The sequence below is a fragment of the Vulpes lagopus genome, chromosome 8 (assembly GCF_018345385.1).
Source record: "Vulpes lagopus strain Blue_001 chromosome 8, ASM1834538v1, whole genome shotgun sequence".
Taxonomy (NCBI): Eukaryota; Metazoa; Chordata; class Mammalia; order Carnivora; family Canidae; genus Vulpes; species Vulpes lagopus.
In genome coordinates this window covers 118,559,263-118,574,126 of record NC_054831.1, presented here as the reverse complement: position 1 = coordinate 118,574,126, position 14,864 = coordinate 118,559,263, and the positions used below count along the sequence as shown (strand labels likewise).

The 14,864-nt window shown below is 58.4% G+C and overlaps 1 protein-coding gene across 1 annotated transcript; it reads left to right on the top strand.

Annotated features, from left to right (window-relative positions):
- The first annotated feature begins 5,986 nt into the window (after positions 1-5,986).
- Positions 5,987-13,163, top strand: HCRTR1 (hypocretin receptor 1). The gene is made up of 7 exons (XM_041767270.1): positions 5,987-6,203; positions 6,426-6,604; positions 7,754-7,997; positions 8,484-8,599; positions 9,475-9,701; positions 10,741-10,862; positions 12,330-13,163. Exons 1-7 carry the CDS (start codon positions 5,999-6,001, stop codon positions 12,518-12,520), a joined length of 1,284 nt encoding a protein of 427 aa, XP_041623204.1. The 5' UTR covers positions 5,987-5,998; the 3' UTR covers positions 12,521-13,163.
- The last annotated feature ends 1,701 nt before the right edge of the window (positions 13,164-14,864 follow it).

Sequence of the window (14,864 nt, the reverse complement as noted above, 5' to 3'; positions counted from 1 at the left end):
GAGACCGCCCGCCCTCCTGGGCTGTGGCCTCTCCCGGCACTGGCATCACTCCCACTGCTGCTCTGCCGCCACACCTGCTCTTTTTGTCCCTCTTGTCTCTTTATTACAAGGTCCCCTGTGATTATACCAGGCCCACCTGGATAACCCAGGCTAATTTCCCCATCTCAAGCTCCCGAATTTAGTCCCCTCTGCAAAGTCCCTTTTGCCATGTAACATGTCACAGTTCCCGGGCTTAGAATGTGGACTTCTTTGAGGGCCACCACCCAGCCTGTCACAGAAGTGAAGTGCCTAATCCCAGATCACACAGCAGTAAGAGGCAGAGCTGGGAGTCTGACCCAGGTCTCTCTGGCCCCAAAGCCTGTGCTTCTAACCACATTTCATTTTTTAAAAAATATTTTATTTATTTATTCATGAGAGACACAGAGAGAGGCAGAGACACAGGCAGAGGGAGAAGCAGGCTCCATGCAGGGAGCCTGACGTGGGACTTGATCCCAGGACTCCAGGATCACACCCTGGGCCAAATGCAGGTGCCAAACCGCTGAGCCACTCAGGGATCCCCCCTAATCACATTTCAACATGAGACTCAACGGACTAGGAGGGGGGCAGTTATGTCTGGGTTCCCATGCACCAGCACTGTCCGTTCCAGTCCTATCCCGTCCCCCACTCCCGACTCCACGAGCTCCCACTCTAATGCATATGACACCCACACCCACCCTTTGGTTCACATGCGGATCTCCCCAGACTAACCAGCAGGGCCCCCATCTTGGCAGCTTACTTGCTGTCTGTGTTTGTTGAGTGACTATATGAGGGAGGGAGCAGATACTGCCATCTCCAGCCCATTCCCTTTTGCCTCTGCCCCGGCTTGAAGGTGCTCAGTAGCCTGTGAAGTCACCAAGGATGCTTGGCTCTGGGCCCTGGACCCCCTGCTCTCTCAGGAGATGTCCTTCCCCTCGAGCCACCCACACCCCGAAGGAGGGTCAGCCCTTCTTGAGCAGAAGAGCCATAAAGGCTGAGCACCTGGCCTGGAAACAGAGGACACGAGGTCCCCAAGTCCCTCACATGGGCAAGGCACTTTGCTAGGAGCTCCCAGAGGCCAGTGCCTTTGGGCCCAAGGACCAAACACCACAGCCTCTTCAGTGGCCTGCCAGACTCAGCCCTCAGAATCCCCCATTCGGGGCCTGCAGTCCAGCCCCCTGCACACCTCTGCTTGCCTGCAGAGTTCTGTTCTTCTAAAAGGCACCTCTGCCCTGCTCAGAGTGTTCCCATGCACAGCCCAGGCCTGTGGCAGCACTAGCAAGTCGAAAACCCAATTATATTTTGATTATTCTAGTCCTAGCCTGACAGAGGTTACTGTAAGTCACACCAGGATTGGGCAGGAGGGGGAGGCAGCACCTAAGGCCAGTGCCCGGGGATAGCACTTAAAGATGGATGTGACAGGGACCTGTGGCTCAGAGGTTCGGGATTAGATCAACCAGGCCGGGGGGGCTCTGGCTGGTTCCAGGAAAGAGGTCATGTGGCCACCAGTTGACAGACAGCTCAGGCAAAGCAAAGGCTTCAGGGTGGCCCTCCCCGGGCAGAAGAGGTGCCAGGGCTGAGTGCCCAGCCTGGAGATGGAGGATGTGAGGTCCCTGGTTGCCTCTCCTGGGCACTGGTGCTTTGCCAGGAGCTCCCAGAGACCACTGCTGTTGGGCTCCAGGACCAACCACCGCGGCCCCTTGTCAGTCTTCCAGAGCATCACTGGCCCCCTCCTGGGATAGCAGGATTTTCTCTGAGCATCTACCCAGGCCAAACAACTGGGCTCTCCCACCCTCAGACCAGGGCTGAGGGAGCCAGACTCACGACCAGAGGGCTCTGGGAGCCCAAAGCCTCCGCCCTGACCAGGGTCTGCTAGGAATAGCTGTTGCCTCTGGGTAGAAAGAACCACTCCTGATCCTTTGTCCTGGAGAGCAGCCATCTCTGGGGTACCAAAGGATGGAGGAGTTGGTCACTGGGATCCCTCTTAAGGGGAGATGGGACTGGCTCTGCGAAACCGAATCCTCAGCTGTGACTCCTTCCCCGTACAGACGCATGCACCCCATATAGAATGGTTTGGGGGACCCAGGGTGTCTGGGAGGCCCTGGACTATGGCATCCTGAGCTCTGGGCTGGGCTCTAAGCCCTAGGCTGTGCTGGGCTCCACTGGTGCCCTCCATCCACGCAGACACACATTGGTCTATACCTGTCGCATTACCAGCTGCACCTCGTTTGCTGCAGCTGTCACTTGAGTGTCCCTGCACGATGCGCCTCCCATCCCACCCTGTGCTGCAGTCCCCTCCCTGGCCTTTACATAGCAGACAGGCACAGCTCTAGCTGGGGGGTGAGCGTGGGGGATTAGATGAGTCATCGCCGTGGGGGCAGACATACCAAGTCCCATAGTTGCGGAGCTGCGGACACAAAGACATGCCCACACTCACATTCCCACGCTCACAGGGGCACACGCCGGGAGGCCGATGCTTGTCAGAGCCAAAACCACACGCTCAGACACAGACAGACAGACACCCCCTACACACACACACACACACACACACACACACACTCCTTGTGTACACAAACACCAATACACACATCCCACTCTGGGTGACCCTCAGTCATCATGCCAGAGCCTGTTCTCTGCTCACATGCACACTCAGAGACACAAGCACACACAGTCACACATTAGATTCTCCAGACACACACTCACAGCCCTTCTAAATAAGAAAAACATACGTGCATCACACATGCACATGCCCTCACACACAGGCACATGCATGCACACGTGCACACATACCAGGCCCTCCTCTCTCGAGTCCCCTCATTCATTCCCCTGCCTCCACCAGCACCCCAGGCAGACAGGACAGAGCACTAGAACCACAAGGATGCTGTGACCCCATTGTCCATCCTGCCCAGGGACAGAGTCATGCCCTAGGGTCAACTTGGGTTCTGGAAAGGCAAAGGTCACCGACCTGTCCGCTGTGTTGCCTCAGCTCTCACACACTCTGTGCCTAATGGCCCATCTCTAGCTCCTCTGAGAAAGGAGGAGTCGCAGGGAAGATGGAGGTTACATCTCGGAAATAGCCTCCATCGAGGGAAGGAGTATGAGTCTCCGAGGCTGAGAGAGGACGGTGGGATCTGATGTGCTAGGGAGGTCCTGTCCTGAGGCAGGGCACGGTCAGGGTGCCTGCCTGATGCCCAGGGGATTGCCCGTCACCTGCCTGCGGTCCCTGGCAGGTCCACACTCCATACCTTTACACCTGCTGTTGCCTCCACCTGGAACCCTCTCGGTGGTTACCATAATCCCCCCTGCAAGGCCACTTTTCAGGTTCCCGAGTTCCTGCGCTGGGAAGTCTGTCCTGAGGCCCTGGCTTAATCAATCTGTCCTTCTGGGATCCCTGGGTGGCGCAGCGGTTTGGCGCCTGCCTTTGGCCCAGGGCGCGATCCTGGAGACCCGGGATCGAATCCCACGTCGGGCTCCCGGTGCATGGAGCCTGCTTCTCCCTCTGCCTGTGTCTCTGCCTCTCTCTCTCTCTGTGTGTGACTATCATGAATAAATAAATAAAAATCTTTATAAAAAAAAAAAATCTGTCCTTCTGGGCCGCTTCGCGGCTCTCCTCATGCTGCGGTAGCTCACTTGCTGGCCTGGGAGCCTCCTGCCCCCACCCAGCCTGGGACTGTGTGAGGACAGGGCGCCTCCGTCTGGTAAGGAGGTGGGTAAACCTGGAGAGGATCACAGGTCTGGATCCCAGCTCTGCCTCTGCTGTGTGGCCTTGGGCAAGTTACTGAATCATGTGAGTTCAGTGTTCTCATCTGGAAAATGGGGCAGTAGCAACCACCTGCCTGGACTGACAGGAAGATTAGGTGAGATCATGGGGTGGGTAGGGGGCTCTATTATTCTAGCTCATTGCCGGACACACAGCTTAGTCAGTGTTTGTTGAATTAGCCCCTCTGGGTCCCCTCTTCCTGCCCCCACTCACTATCCATCTTGGGAGGTGGGGAGCAGGTATGAAGGAAAGGACTGGGGGCAGATAGAAGGGGGGCTGGGAGGTGGGCAGACCGGGGCTCCCTCCCGGCCCCTCTGGGAGCTGGCTGCACCTGCCAGGGCAGGAGCCCTGCCGAGGCGGTGCAGCAGCCGCTCTCACCCCCGCGACCCACCTGTGCCATCGTCCTCGTCAGCCAGGGGAGGCCGCGAGGGGAGGTGCGGCTGGGACCCCCCCGCGCTGTGGCCCCCGGAGCTGCCCAGGGCCCCGCTGGCACACAGTAGGTGCGCTCTGAACGCCGAGCGGCGACCGGACGCGTAGAAGCCGAGCGAACGCGAACGCATGAATGAACGGCTGGACGCATGAATGGAGGTGGGATGCAAGCACGGAGTGGCAGGCGAGGAGGAACGAGCGTCTCCCCCGCCCTCCCGGTCTCGGGCTGGGCGACACGAAGCCGAGACCGGCTGGGGGCTCCCTCCGCGCCCGCCCTCCCGCTCGCCCCCCCTCCCCGCGGCGCGCAGCCCGGCGGAGCCCGCGCCCAGCAACAGCCCGCGGAGGAGCTGCGGCTCGCGCCCAGCCGAGCGAGCCCAGGCGGCGCAGCCTCGGGAGGGGGCTGCCCCGACCTCTCCCCCCGCCCGGGGCCCCCGAGCCCGGCCTTCGGGGGCAGGGACGCGGAGTCCCCGGTGCAGGGGCCGGGGGCCAGCAGCCGAGGACGCCGGGGTCCCGGAGCCAACAGGTGCGGGGCTTGGGGGACCCCCCCCCCCAGGCCCGGGGTGCGGGTTCCAAAGGACCCTCGGCGGGAGCCAAGAGCCTCGGGGCACGAGCTGGGTGCTGGGAGGCAGGGTCCCCAGGAGGCTCTGCCCTCCTCCGCGCAGGCTTCTGCAGAACCCCCAGCGCCCTCGCTCCTCCACCTTTTCCCCGCAGCCCCCCACCGCCCCCGAGGTGCAGGGAGGTCCCGCTGGGGGAGTGGGTCCGCCGGCACTTGGAGGGGGTATGAAGGAGCCCCTTGCCCTCCCCCAGGGGTCTCTAGGGGCCGGTAACCCTCCTACACACGTCCGGGGGCGTCCCTGCCCAGCCCCGGGCAGGAGGGTCTGAGCCGGCGAGGAGGGGCGGGGAGCGAGGCCCGATTTATGAATGGAGAAAGCGGCCTGCGCGCCGGCCCAGCGACCCCTGGCGGCCATCGGGGCGCATCCCGGCCGCGGGGATTCAAGTGGAGCCGATCTGGGGGTCTGAGGGGCCTGGCCGCTGGGCCTGGGGCTCTCCTCTCTCTTGCAGGGAGGTCCTCAGTCTTTCCAGCAACCCTGCGTGCGTACCGGGAGGGTCCAGGTCTGGCCGGCGGCGTCTGGGTCTCCAACGCCTCCCTAGACCATTTTTTTAACCAAAATTTCAGGCCTGTGAACTGACTCAGGAGAGAACATTTGCAATCAGGATGGCTTCCCCTCGCAGATCTATGGTGTTTCACGGATTCAGACAGACCTAGCATAGTAGCTTTGTGACCTTAAGCAAGGGGCTCAGGCTTTCTGAGCCTCTATAAAGCAGGGTTCTTTAATGGTACCCGGAGTCGGCCCTGAAGCCGGCTACCCTTGCCAGTGTCTGGGTAAAGCACTTGGCACGCATTAGAGATCATTAAGCCTCACCATGGCCCTATGAGCTTGGTACAGTTATGACTCCTTTGGCGAGGTGGGGAAACCGAGGCTGGAAGGGGAGACGTAGGGTATCCAAGAGCAACTTGCATATGGAATTGAGATGCAAGCCACATCTGTCTTTCTCCATCAATTTCGGGCTCACCGCAACCTGACAGCACCATGAGAATTAAGAGGGAGCTTATATACAAATTGCCTGGCACATTCCTAATGTTCTCTCTTTCTTCCTCCCCTCCTTCCTTCAGGATCATTGGGGCTGGGACCCCAGAGACCTGTGTGCTAGGGAAGTGGGCTGAGGCCTGGCCGGGCTCCCCTCCCCCTGCAGGGCCCAGGATGCCGCTCGACATCAGCAACTCCTAAGCTCATGGAGCCCTCAGCCACCCCAGGGGCCCAGACTGGGACCCCCACCAGCGGCAGGGAGCTGTCTCCGTCACTGGTGCCTCCCGACTATGAAGACGAGTTCCTGCGCTATCTGTGGCGCGATTACCTGTACCCAAAGCAGTATGAGTGGGTCCTCATTGCTGCCTACGTGGCTGTGTTCCTAGTGGCCCTGGTGGGCAACACGCTGGGTAGGTGTTTAGGTTGCTTGTGGTGGTGTGGACTTCTCCAGGGACTGGAAGGTGACCTGGGCCTGGCTTCTCTCTCTCCTTCTCCCCCATCTCCCTTGGTTGGGTAGTTTGGGGATGGGTGGCATGGGGGAAGAGACTTGCTTAGGAGGATCAAGGATCCGCATGACTCTGCCCCTGGCTTCACCTCCTCCTCCTCTTCCCACCTCCCCACCTGCCCTGCAGTCTGCCTGGCCGTGTGGAGGAACCACCACATGAGGACGGTCACCAACTATTTCATTGTCAACCTGTCCCTGGCTGATGTGCTGGTGACAGCCATCTGCCTCCCGGCCAGCCTGCTGGTAGACATCACTGAGTCCTGGCTCTTCGGTCATACCCTCTGCAAAGTCATCCCCTACCTACAGGTGAGCTCCACCCAGGGGTGCTGTTCACTACCCTTCTGTCACCCCAAGTACAAAGACCATGGCCTTGCATAGACCTAAGTGACCCTCAGACTTGCCTTTCAGACAGGACTCGGTGGCTCAGTTCCTCTGCAGTGTCATCCTCTACTGTCAGCAAGGCCAGGCCATGAGGCCTGACACTTGGGGACACAGACACAGCCCCACACATTCATACAGAGTCCCCTCCTGGTCACACCCGCAGACCCACATGCACACAGCCACTGGACACATGTACAGTCGCCTCCGGGTACTTGGGCATATAGCAGAGGAGAGAGGCACAAGCCCATGGGGACAGACACAAATGCATGCTGGGCCCATCTCTGGTTCCAGGGGGGCCACTGGAAAGTCTCTCCTCATCCCAACCACCCTGGTTCCAAAGGAACCTTCCAAAGGGCCTCCCTCCCCCCGCCCCCCAGAGGTGGGAATCAGGATGTCCAATGGGTTTGGTGGAGTGGAAGGAGGGCAGAATCGTCCTTCAGCTGCATCCCTCAGCCCTCTTCCTGTACCCCAGACTCCTGGAGGCAGCACCCGCCTCCACCTCTGGCCTGGGCTCATGTCTGCCTCCCTGAGTTAGGCTCTTTCCTAACACCCGGGGAAAGAATGGCGTCCCTGGGCCTGGGCGAGAGAAATGCCTCTTGGATGTCCATTGTTTTAAGGCTTTCCATTCAATGGATTAACCCTGGGAACGCTGAGAACAAAGACAGGCTGGGGAGGAAATTCACTGGGGACAAATTATTTAACCTTTCTGTGCCCCAGTGTCCTCATGTGTAACATGGGGCTGGGATTGTTGTGAGGATAACGAGAACTGTGTCTGGCACGTAGTAGGTTCCATGAGCATAAGTTATTAATCATAGTAGAGAAGCACCCACTATGTGCTAGGTCTCGAACCTAGACATTTTCCACCCACGATTTCATGGATTCTCAAAAGAATCCTGCCAGGTGGATGACATAGTCCCATTCCGCCGATGAGGCTCAGAGAGAGAGTGATTTGCCCAAATCGACACAACCAGCAAGCAGTGTGGTCAGGATCCGCACCCCATCTGAGCCTCGATCTCTCATCCCATGTCTGTGAGTGGCCCCCGGGAGGGCTGACGCTGTGTCCCCATGGGGCAGGCCGTGTCTGTGTCGGTGGCAGTGCTGACTCTCAGCTTCATCGCCCTGGACCGCTGGTATGCCATCTGCCACCCGCTGTTGTTCAAGAGCACCGCCCGGCGCGCCCGCAGCTCCATCCTGGGCATCTGGGCTGTGTCATTGGCTGTCATGGTACCTCAGGCTGCCGTCATGGAATGCAGCAGCGTGCTCCCTGAGCTAGCCAATCGCACCCGCCTCTTCTCTGTGTGTGATGAACACTGGGCAGGTAATGGTGGGAGCCTTGTGTGAGCATCCCTGAAGTGGGTGCCTCTGGGACACGGGGACACGTGCCCTTAGGGCAGGCGTCTGTCGGTGCACTCCTGCGGTGGGCACTCCCGGGGTGGCTATCTCCCAAAAAGACACCCTGGAGCAGGCTTCTATCAGGTACACTCCCAGGGTGGGGAACCCCTTGATGGATGCCATAGAACAGGTGTCCGTCCCTTGATGGATGCCACAGAGCAGACATCTGCCCAGGGATACCTCCACAGCGGGTACCTCCTCTAGTCTAGGCCTCTGCTAGGGCTCCCTCTAGGATGGACACCACCAGGCTGCGCAATGCAAGGTTCTCTCTGCCATGGTGTCTGTGTGAGGCCCCGCTGCTTGCTTTGACTTTGTGGCTCTAGTTGGGGCAGGGTGGCTTTGCTAAGTGGAACAGGCTGGAGGCTCCCAGAATGGGAGGACCTCTTGGCCTTGTATCTCTTGACCCCTACAGATGACCTCTATCCCAAGATCTACCACAGTTGCTTCTTCATTGTCACCTACTTGGCCCCACTAGGCCTCATGGCCATGGCCTATTTCCAGATCTTCCGCAAGCTCTGGGGCCGCCAGGTGAGGCCCACTCTGGGGTCACTATCTGGGCTGGTGGGAAATGGGGTAGTGGTCCAAGGGAATAGACAGTCCTTCGCCTCAGAACATGCCATCCTGGCTGCAACCAGAGAGAGGCAAGGCCGAGGGACGTGGTCAAGTCAAGGCCAAAGTGCTGGTGCCTACCCTGGAACCGAATGGTAACTAATATCGGTTTCAACATCTAATATCTGATCATCATTCCGACATCAGTACCTGCCATTTATTGTACCATGTACTTCCAGCTTTGTTTAGTCTTGCCTCCTCTCAGCCATCATGTATTGTCCTCAACTTAATATATGAGAAAACAGAGACTCAGAGAGGCATAGCAACTCCTCCTGAATCCCTCAGCCAGCGAGGGGAAGGCCAGGGGCCCTCCAAGGCTCAGGTCAGCACCCCCCCCACCACCACCACAGCACTTCTGTGTTTTTGCCGCATTCGGCACATTGCTCGCAATGTCTTCACAACTATCCAGCCAAAGAAGCAGCAGTACCCACGTTGCACGTGCTGAGTAAGGGTGGCCAACTAGCCACGGCCGTGAGTGGCCGAGCCTTACTGGTTCTGGGGCCCACCTTCGGGGCTCCGTTGCAGACTGACCAACCTAACGGCAGGTTCTGGGTGGGGAGAGGAATGCTCAGAGCTTCTGGGCGGTAGCAGGACTCTGTGAGAGACTGTTCACCCTCCAGTCCAGAGTGTTGGTCCTCGTCACGAATATTGGGTTCCTCCCTGTTGCAAAAGGGCTCGCTGCCTTGTCCACCTCCACCCTGCCCCAGGGTCCACCCGGAGCAGGACCTGGAGAAGGAGGAGGGCCCTCCCAGGGAGCTCCACCCACCGCTGCTCTCTCTGTGTGTGCCCGACAGATCCCTGGCACCACATCAGCCCTGGTGAGGAACTGGAAGCGGCCCTCGGACCAGCTGGAGGACCAGGGGCCCGGCCTGAGCACGGAACCCCCACCTCGGGCCCGGGCCTTCCTGGCTGAGGTGAAGCAGATGCGAGCGCGGAGGAAGACGGCCAAGATGCTGATGGTGCTGCTGCTGGTCTTTGCCCTCTGCTACCTGCCCATCAGTGTCCTCAATGTCCTCAAGAGGTGAGAGCATGAGGGCAGAGGTTGTGGCCTCAGAGGAAGGAGCTCTCTCTGCTTTGGAGAAAGACGGGGCTCTAGCCCTCACCCACTGTGTGGCCTTGCAGCAGATCATAGTAATGACCTTTTCTGGGCCTCCCAACCTCAATTTCCAGCCTGTAAAATGTGAATTATAACCGTGTGAGCTGCTGGTGGGATATTGTGACATTTCTCCCATCTATTCACTCAACCATTAGCTCGTAGGGGTTGGGGGCACGGTGACCACGTGCACAAGACAGTCTCTGCTCTCGTGGAGTCTACATCTTGGGGGCAGGGAGAGGAATGAGTCTCCACCATCCTGGCAGGCAGTGATAGGGCTATGAAGACAAATAGGGGAAGAGGTCAGAGAGTGACGGTGACAGGGGTTGGCGGGGGTTTGTGTGTTTATTTTTTCATCTTTTTTTAGACACAATGGTTTAAAAAAAAATGGGGAGAGGCTCACCTAAGGAAATGACATTTGACAGAGACCTGAAGGCAGGGAAGCAGCAAGGGACCAGGCCCCGCAGGTGTCTGGAGGGATAGAGCACCAGAAGCAGGCAGGGCCACGGGGTGCAGGGAAAGAGCAATGGGCTGTGTGCCATGAGACCATCACAGTGTGAGTTTGTGCTTGGCCACTTCCTGGCTGCGTCACTTTACTTCTCTGCACCTCCGTTGTTGAAAAAATGGATGATGTCTTGACTTCTCATGTTGCCACGAGGATGGAGATCAGATGGTGGGGTGACTGAGTAGATGAACCCTGGTCCCTGTCCCTACACCTACCCTTGTCAAACTCTCTGTGCTCAAGACCCCAGACCTAAAGGCCCAGGAAAGGGTCACCTGGTGGACAGAAGGGGCTGTGGGAACCCATACTTTACAGCCACTCGTGAGCAGTGTGACCTTGGTTGACTCACTTTCCCTTTCTGAGCCTTGGCTTTCCTGTGCTTTAGATGAGGGTAGTGACTCCTGCGCCCTCCCCCCACCACACACACACATACTCCATTTCTGACTGTCCTCCCCCTGGTCCTAGGGTGTTCGGGATGTTCCGCCAATCCAGTGACCGTGAAGCCGTGTACGCCTGCTTCACCTTCTCCCACTGGCTGGTGTATGCCAACAGCGCTGCCAACCCCATCATCTACAACTTCCTCAGCGGTGAGTGGCCCGGGGAGGCAGAGCAACTGAGGGTGGTAGGTGTCCTTGGGACAGCAGTCTGCCTGCCCCCGATCCGGGCTGAATAAAGGGATGGCAGGAGAGGATGTCTCTGCTCCTGCCTGGGGGTCTTGAGCTGGCTCTGGAAAGTCCCATTCAGGGAAGATTTACCCCTGCCCCCCTGGTCTGAGTGGAGACAGGCCACGCTCCCAAAAGTTGCCAGAACCAGCTGACCAGCACCCAGGATCCAGTTGTGCAGACCATACAAGTCAGTGAGTGGGTGAGACAGGAAAGACCTAGGCCAGCTCACCTCCCGTCAGCCCCTGTCTGGCCAACGCAGGCTCCGGAGGGAGCCAGGAACTATGGGAAGAGGGCCCTGAGCTCCTACCTAAGAGGATGACTGCATAACCAAGTCATCCAGGTAATGGAGGGTCACCGGCAGAGGCAGCCCTGGCTGGGGAAGGGCTTTCCCATGCCCAGCTAGACACGTACTGGCAGAGTGGCCAGGATGTGAGGGGCTGTCCCTGGATCCACCTGCCACCAGTACCAGCCTTCTTGCTCCCCTGTCTGGAGTTCCAGGCATCCCCAGTCCCCTAGCCCTACCCCAGGCCTCTCCCTCTGCTGTCCCACTGTCCACACCTCCACCCTCGGATGCACCTGGGCTCAGCAGAAGTGCAGCTTGCTAGACCCGTGGCTCCAGATCTAGGCCTAACAAACAGGTCCAGATGACTATTCAAGCCTGGGAACAATACTCTTTGAGAAAAGGCTGAAGAAGGAGGAGCTGGGGGTCCATATCCCAATCCTCAGTGAGACTAAGGAATTAGTCCCCAAAGGCTAGCTGGTGGTCTCCAGCTCAGGGGGAGAGGCGGCAGGCAGATTCCTGCCGGGCATTCCAGTCTGGTCCCCATTCACTAAGCACCTACTGTGTGCCTGCCTCTGCTGGAGCCCCAGCGAGGCTTGTGTGGGCAATGAAACATGGTCAAGGAGGTTTCTGCCTCTCGGGGTGCTGGGACCAGGGTGGGATAGGGTGGGGGAGGGGCAAGGCAGAGGTGCCCAGCACAGTGCCTCTTGCAAGCTGGTTCTGTCCTTCCCATCACTGTGGGGGGCACAGGTGGGGGAAAGCCTAGCCACAGCTGGTGAGTCTGAGCCCCTCCACCTACACGCCAAGGAGGGCAGAGGTGGCCCCAGGCCCCTGAGCCAGACACCACGTTTTGAGCCGGGCTCACAGCCAGGGCGCAGTCAAGGAATCAGATGAAAATTGCATTTCTCCTTGGGAACTGCTCTGGGGCCTCTGTCCTCACTCTCCCTGGCAGTGACGAGGTCGCCTTGGGGCTTTCTCTTTCCCAGCTCTACTCTGCCCTCCCACCCCCTCACAGGCAGCTTGGCTGGAGCTGCGTGGGTGTCCCTGGGCCCAAGGCCCTTCCTGCTTCATCCATCTCCTTATGGCTGTGTCTTCTGTCTCCAACCAAGGCAAATTCCGGGAGCAGTTTAAGGCCGCCTTCTCCTGCTGCCTGCCTGGCCTGGGTCCCTGCGGCTCTCCGAAGGCCCCCAGCCCCCGCTCCTCTGCCAGCCACAAGTCCTTGTCCTTGCACAGCCGGTGCTCCGTCTCCAAAGTCCCCGAGCACGTGGTGCTCACCAGTGTCACCACGGTGCTGCCCTGAGGGCTGCCCTGGTGGCTCCGGTGGGGGCCAAGCTGTTTCCTGCCTGGGCTGCTCCTCTGGCTCCTGGGGGACCCACCTCCTCGTGGAAACTGCTGGATGCAGTGGGAGGCCAGGGCTCCAAACCTGGTTTTCTGCCTGTTTAACTCTGGGCAAGTGACTTCCCTTCTCTGAGCCCTGTCTCCTAAGCAGGATTGATGGGAGGATTAAGCATGCTCGGAAAAGCGGAAAGCTCTTTGTAGACTGTGAAGTGTTGTGGACAGGATTATCATATTCCTCTTGCGTGGCTGTGCCCCACGGTATCATCCATCCCCATCATCCTTCCGCAGCTTGGCCTTCCTCCCAAAGATCCCTCTCCCACCCAATTACAGGCCTTCCCTGGTGTCTGCTGTAAGGGTCTCAGCGGGCAGTTCCATCTGGCCCAGCAGTTCCAGCTAAAGCCCAGCTGCTCTGAGGCCCACGTGAACTAATCTGGGTCTGGCCTTTCCCTGGTAGGCACACAGCCCCATCCCTAACCAGGTGCCGGGTGCACGCACCACAGTCTGGACCCTGTTGGCTTTCTGGTGTGATAGAACACTCTCCGTGTGGCCATTTGGCATGGAGGCCAGCAGCCTGAAGCAATTGTAATTAAAAGCCTGGCACTGAATGTTCCCTTTCCTTGTCATTGCACAAAATCTGTGCTGCTTAGGTGAGGAGAGAGAAGGTGGGGGAGCATGGGGGAAGGGAGAAGACAAGGCAGCACTGGAATGCTATTATCTGCTGACCCTCACCCCCGCCCCCAATACACGGGATCCCAGATGGGCTCCCAGCCAGGATTCACAGCACACGCAGTGCTGCCTCCTCAGGTGGTGCCAATCCTCTGATGCCCAGGACCTGGATCCTTGACACATCTGTCTGCTTATGGGCCCAGTGGCTTATGGGAGGTAAGGGAGATGCAGGGCCAGGGGGAAGGGCAGACAGTGGGGTTAACAGACTGATCTTCACCTTCTTGGAAATCAGGCTTGCATTTATTTTCTATGAACTCACAGGATAAAAAGAAAAAGCCACAGACGTGCTCCGTCTGCCACCAAGATGATTAGAGGGCTGCCAGAGGCCCTGATCCTTGTTGCCAGAGCAGGAAGTGGAGAGAACTCTGAAGTACTGCTCTGCCGAGGGGCGGGAGACATCTGGCAGGGGCCAGCTCGGCCGTGCGCACCACCGGCTCTGCTTAACTTGATTAATGGAGCTTCGGGCTCCTTCTGACCTCACCCGTCAAAAAATGGGGCAAAACTATGGTCTTGCCAGGAGTCCAGTCCAGGAATGCTTACACACCCCTCCTCTTAGGCATCCCACTTCTCCCAGAGCAGGTGGAAGGTATGGCCTAAGTATCTCACCCACTCTCTGGGTGACTCACCAACCCAGCGCTTGTGGCCACTTCCACAGATGGGCAGTTGCTGCCAGGGATAGGCTGCCCTGCTCCTTCCTCACTCTCTTGGGTCTTGTGATCCAAAGCTGTTTGTGAAGTTTCGTGTAGCCGGGCTTGGAGGTGCAGGGGGCAGAACCATGTGTGAGGGCTGGCTCCCAAGCTCAGAACCAACCATACCCACAAGGACCAACGCAGGTCCGGGGCTCCTTAGCTAAGGGGCTCCCGGCTAAGGAGCCCCGGCTGAGCACAAGGCTAAGACTATGATTGGGACCATTCTAGAGACAGATTTCAGTAGACACTTAGCTCAGTAGAAACAAAGAAATGACAGAAGCTTCCCCTAATGGCCTAATGGCCTTCATTCTACTCTACTCTGCTGGCTGAATCCAGTCCAACAGTGGGCCCAAGGCCTCCACTTTGAGGAGTTCAAATGAACTGGAGAAAATTCAGAGGACCAGGATGGCCAAGGGGAGCAATGCTCAGGGAAGAGTTGCTGAAGAACCAGAGACTACCCAGCCTAGAGAAAGGAGGCCTAGGGGAAACACGGTGGCAGGTTCCAGTTATCCAGAGGTGTGGCATGCAGAAAGGGGTGGCCCAAGAGAGAAAACTACAGTCAATGGGTGGTTTTCAAAGTGGCAGGATTTGGAATCCCACCAGGAAGAAGTTTCTGCTAGTCAAAGAGGAAGCCTGCTTCCTGGAAGGGCACTGAGCTGTCACGCAGAGGCAGGACTCACAATGGGGCAAGAGAGGATTCTAGCCCTGGGGGAGGTGGCCTCGGGAACTGGATTCCATCCAAGTTCGTGCTGACAGCAGCCCAGAGGAGAGAAGGGCTGAACTGGGCCAACCCAACACACCTGCTGGGCCTCACTGAGCTGCTTGCTCCCAACCACCCACCCACTGCAGGGAGGAAGAGCTTTCTTATCTTCATCCCCAAGAGTAACAGGA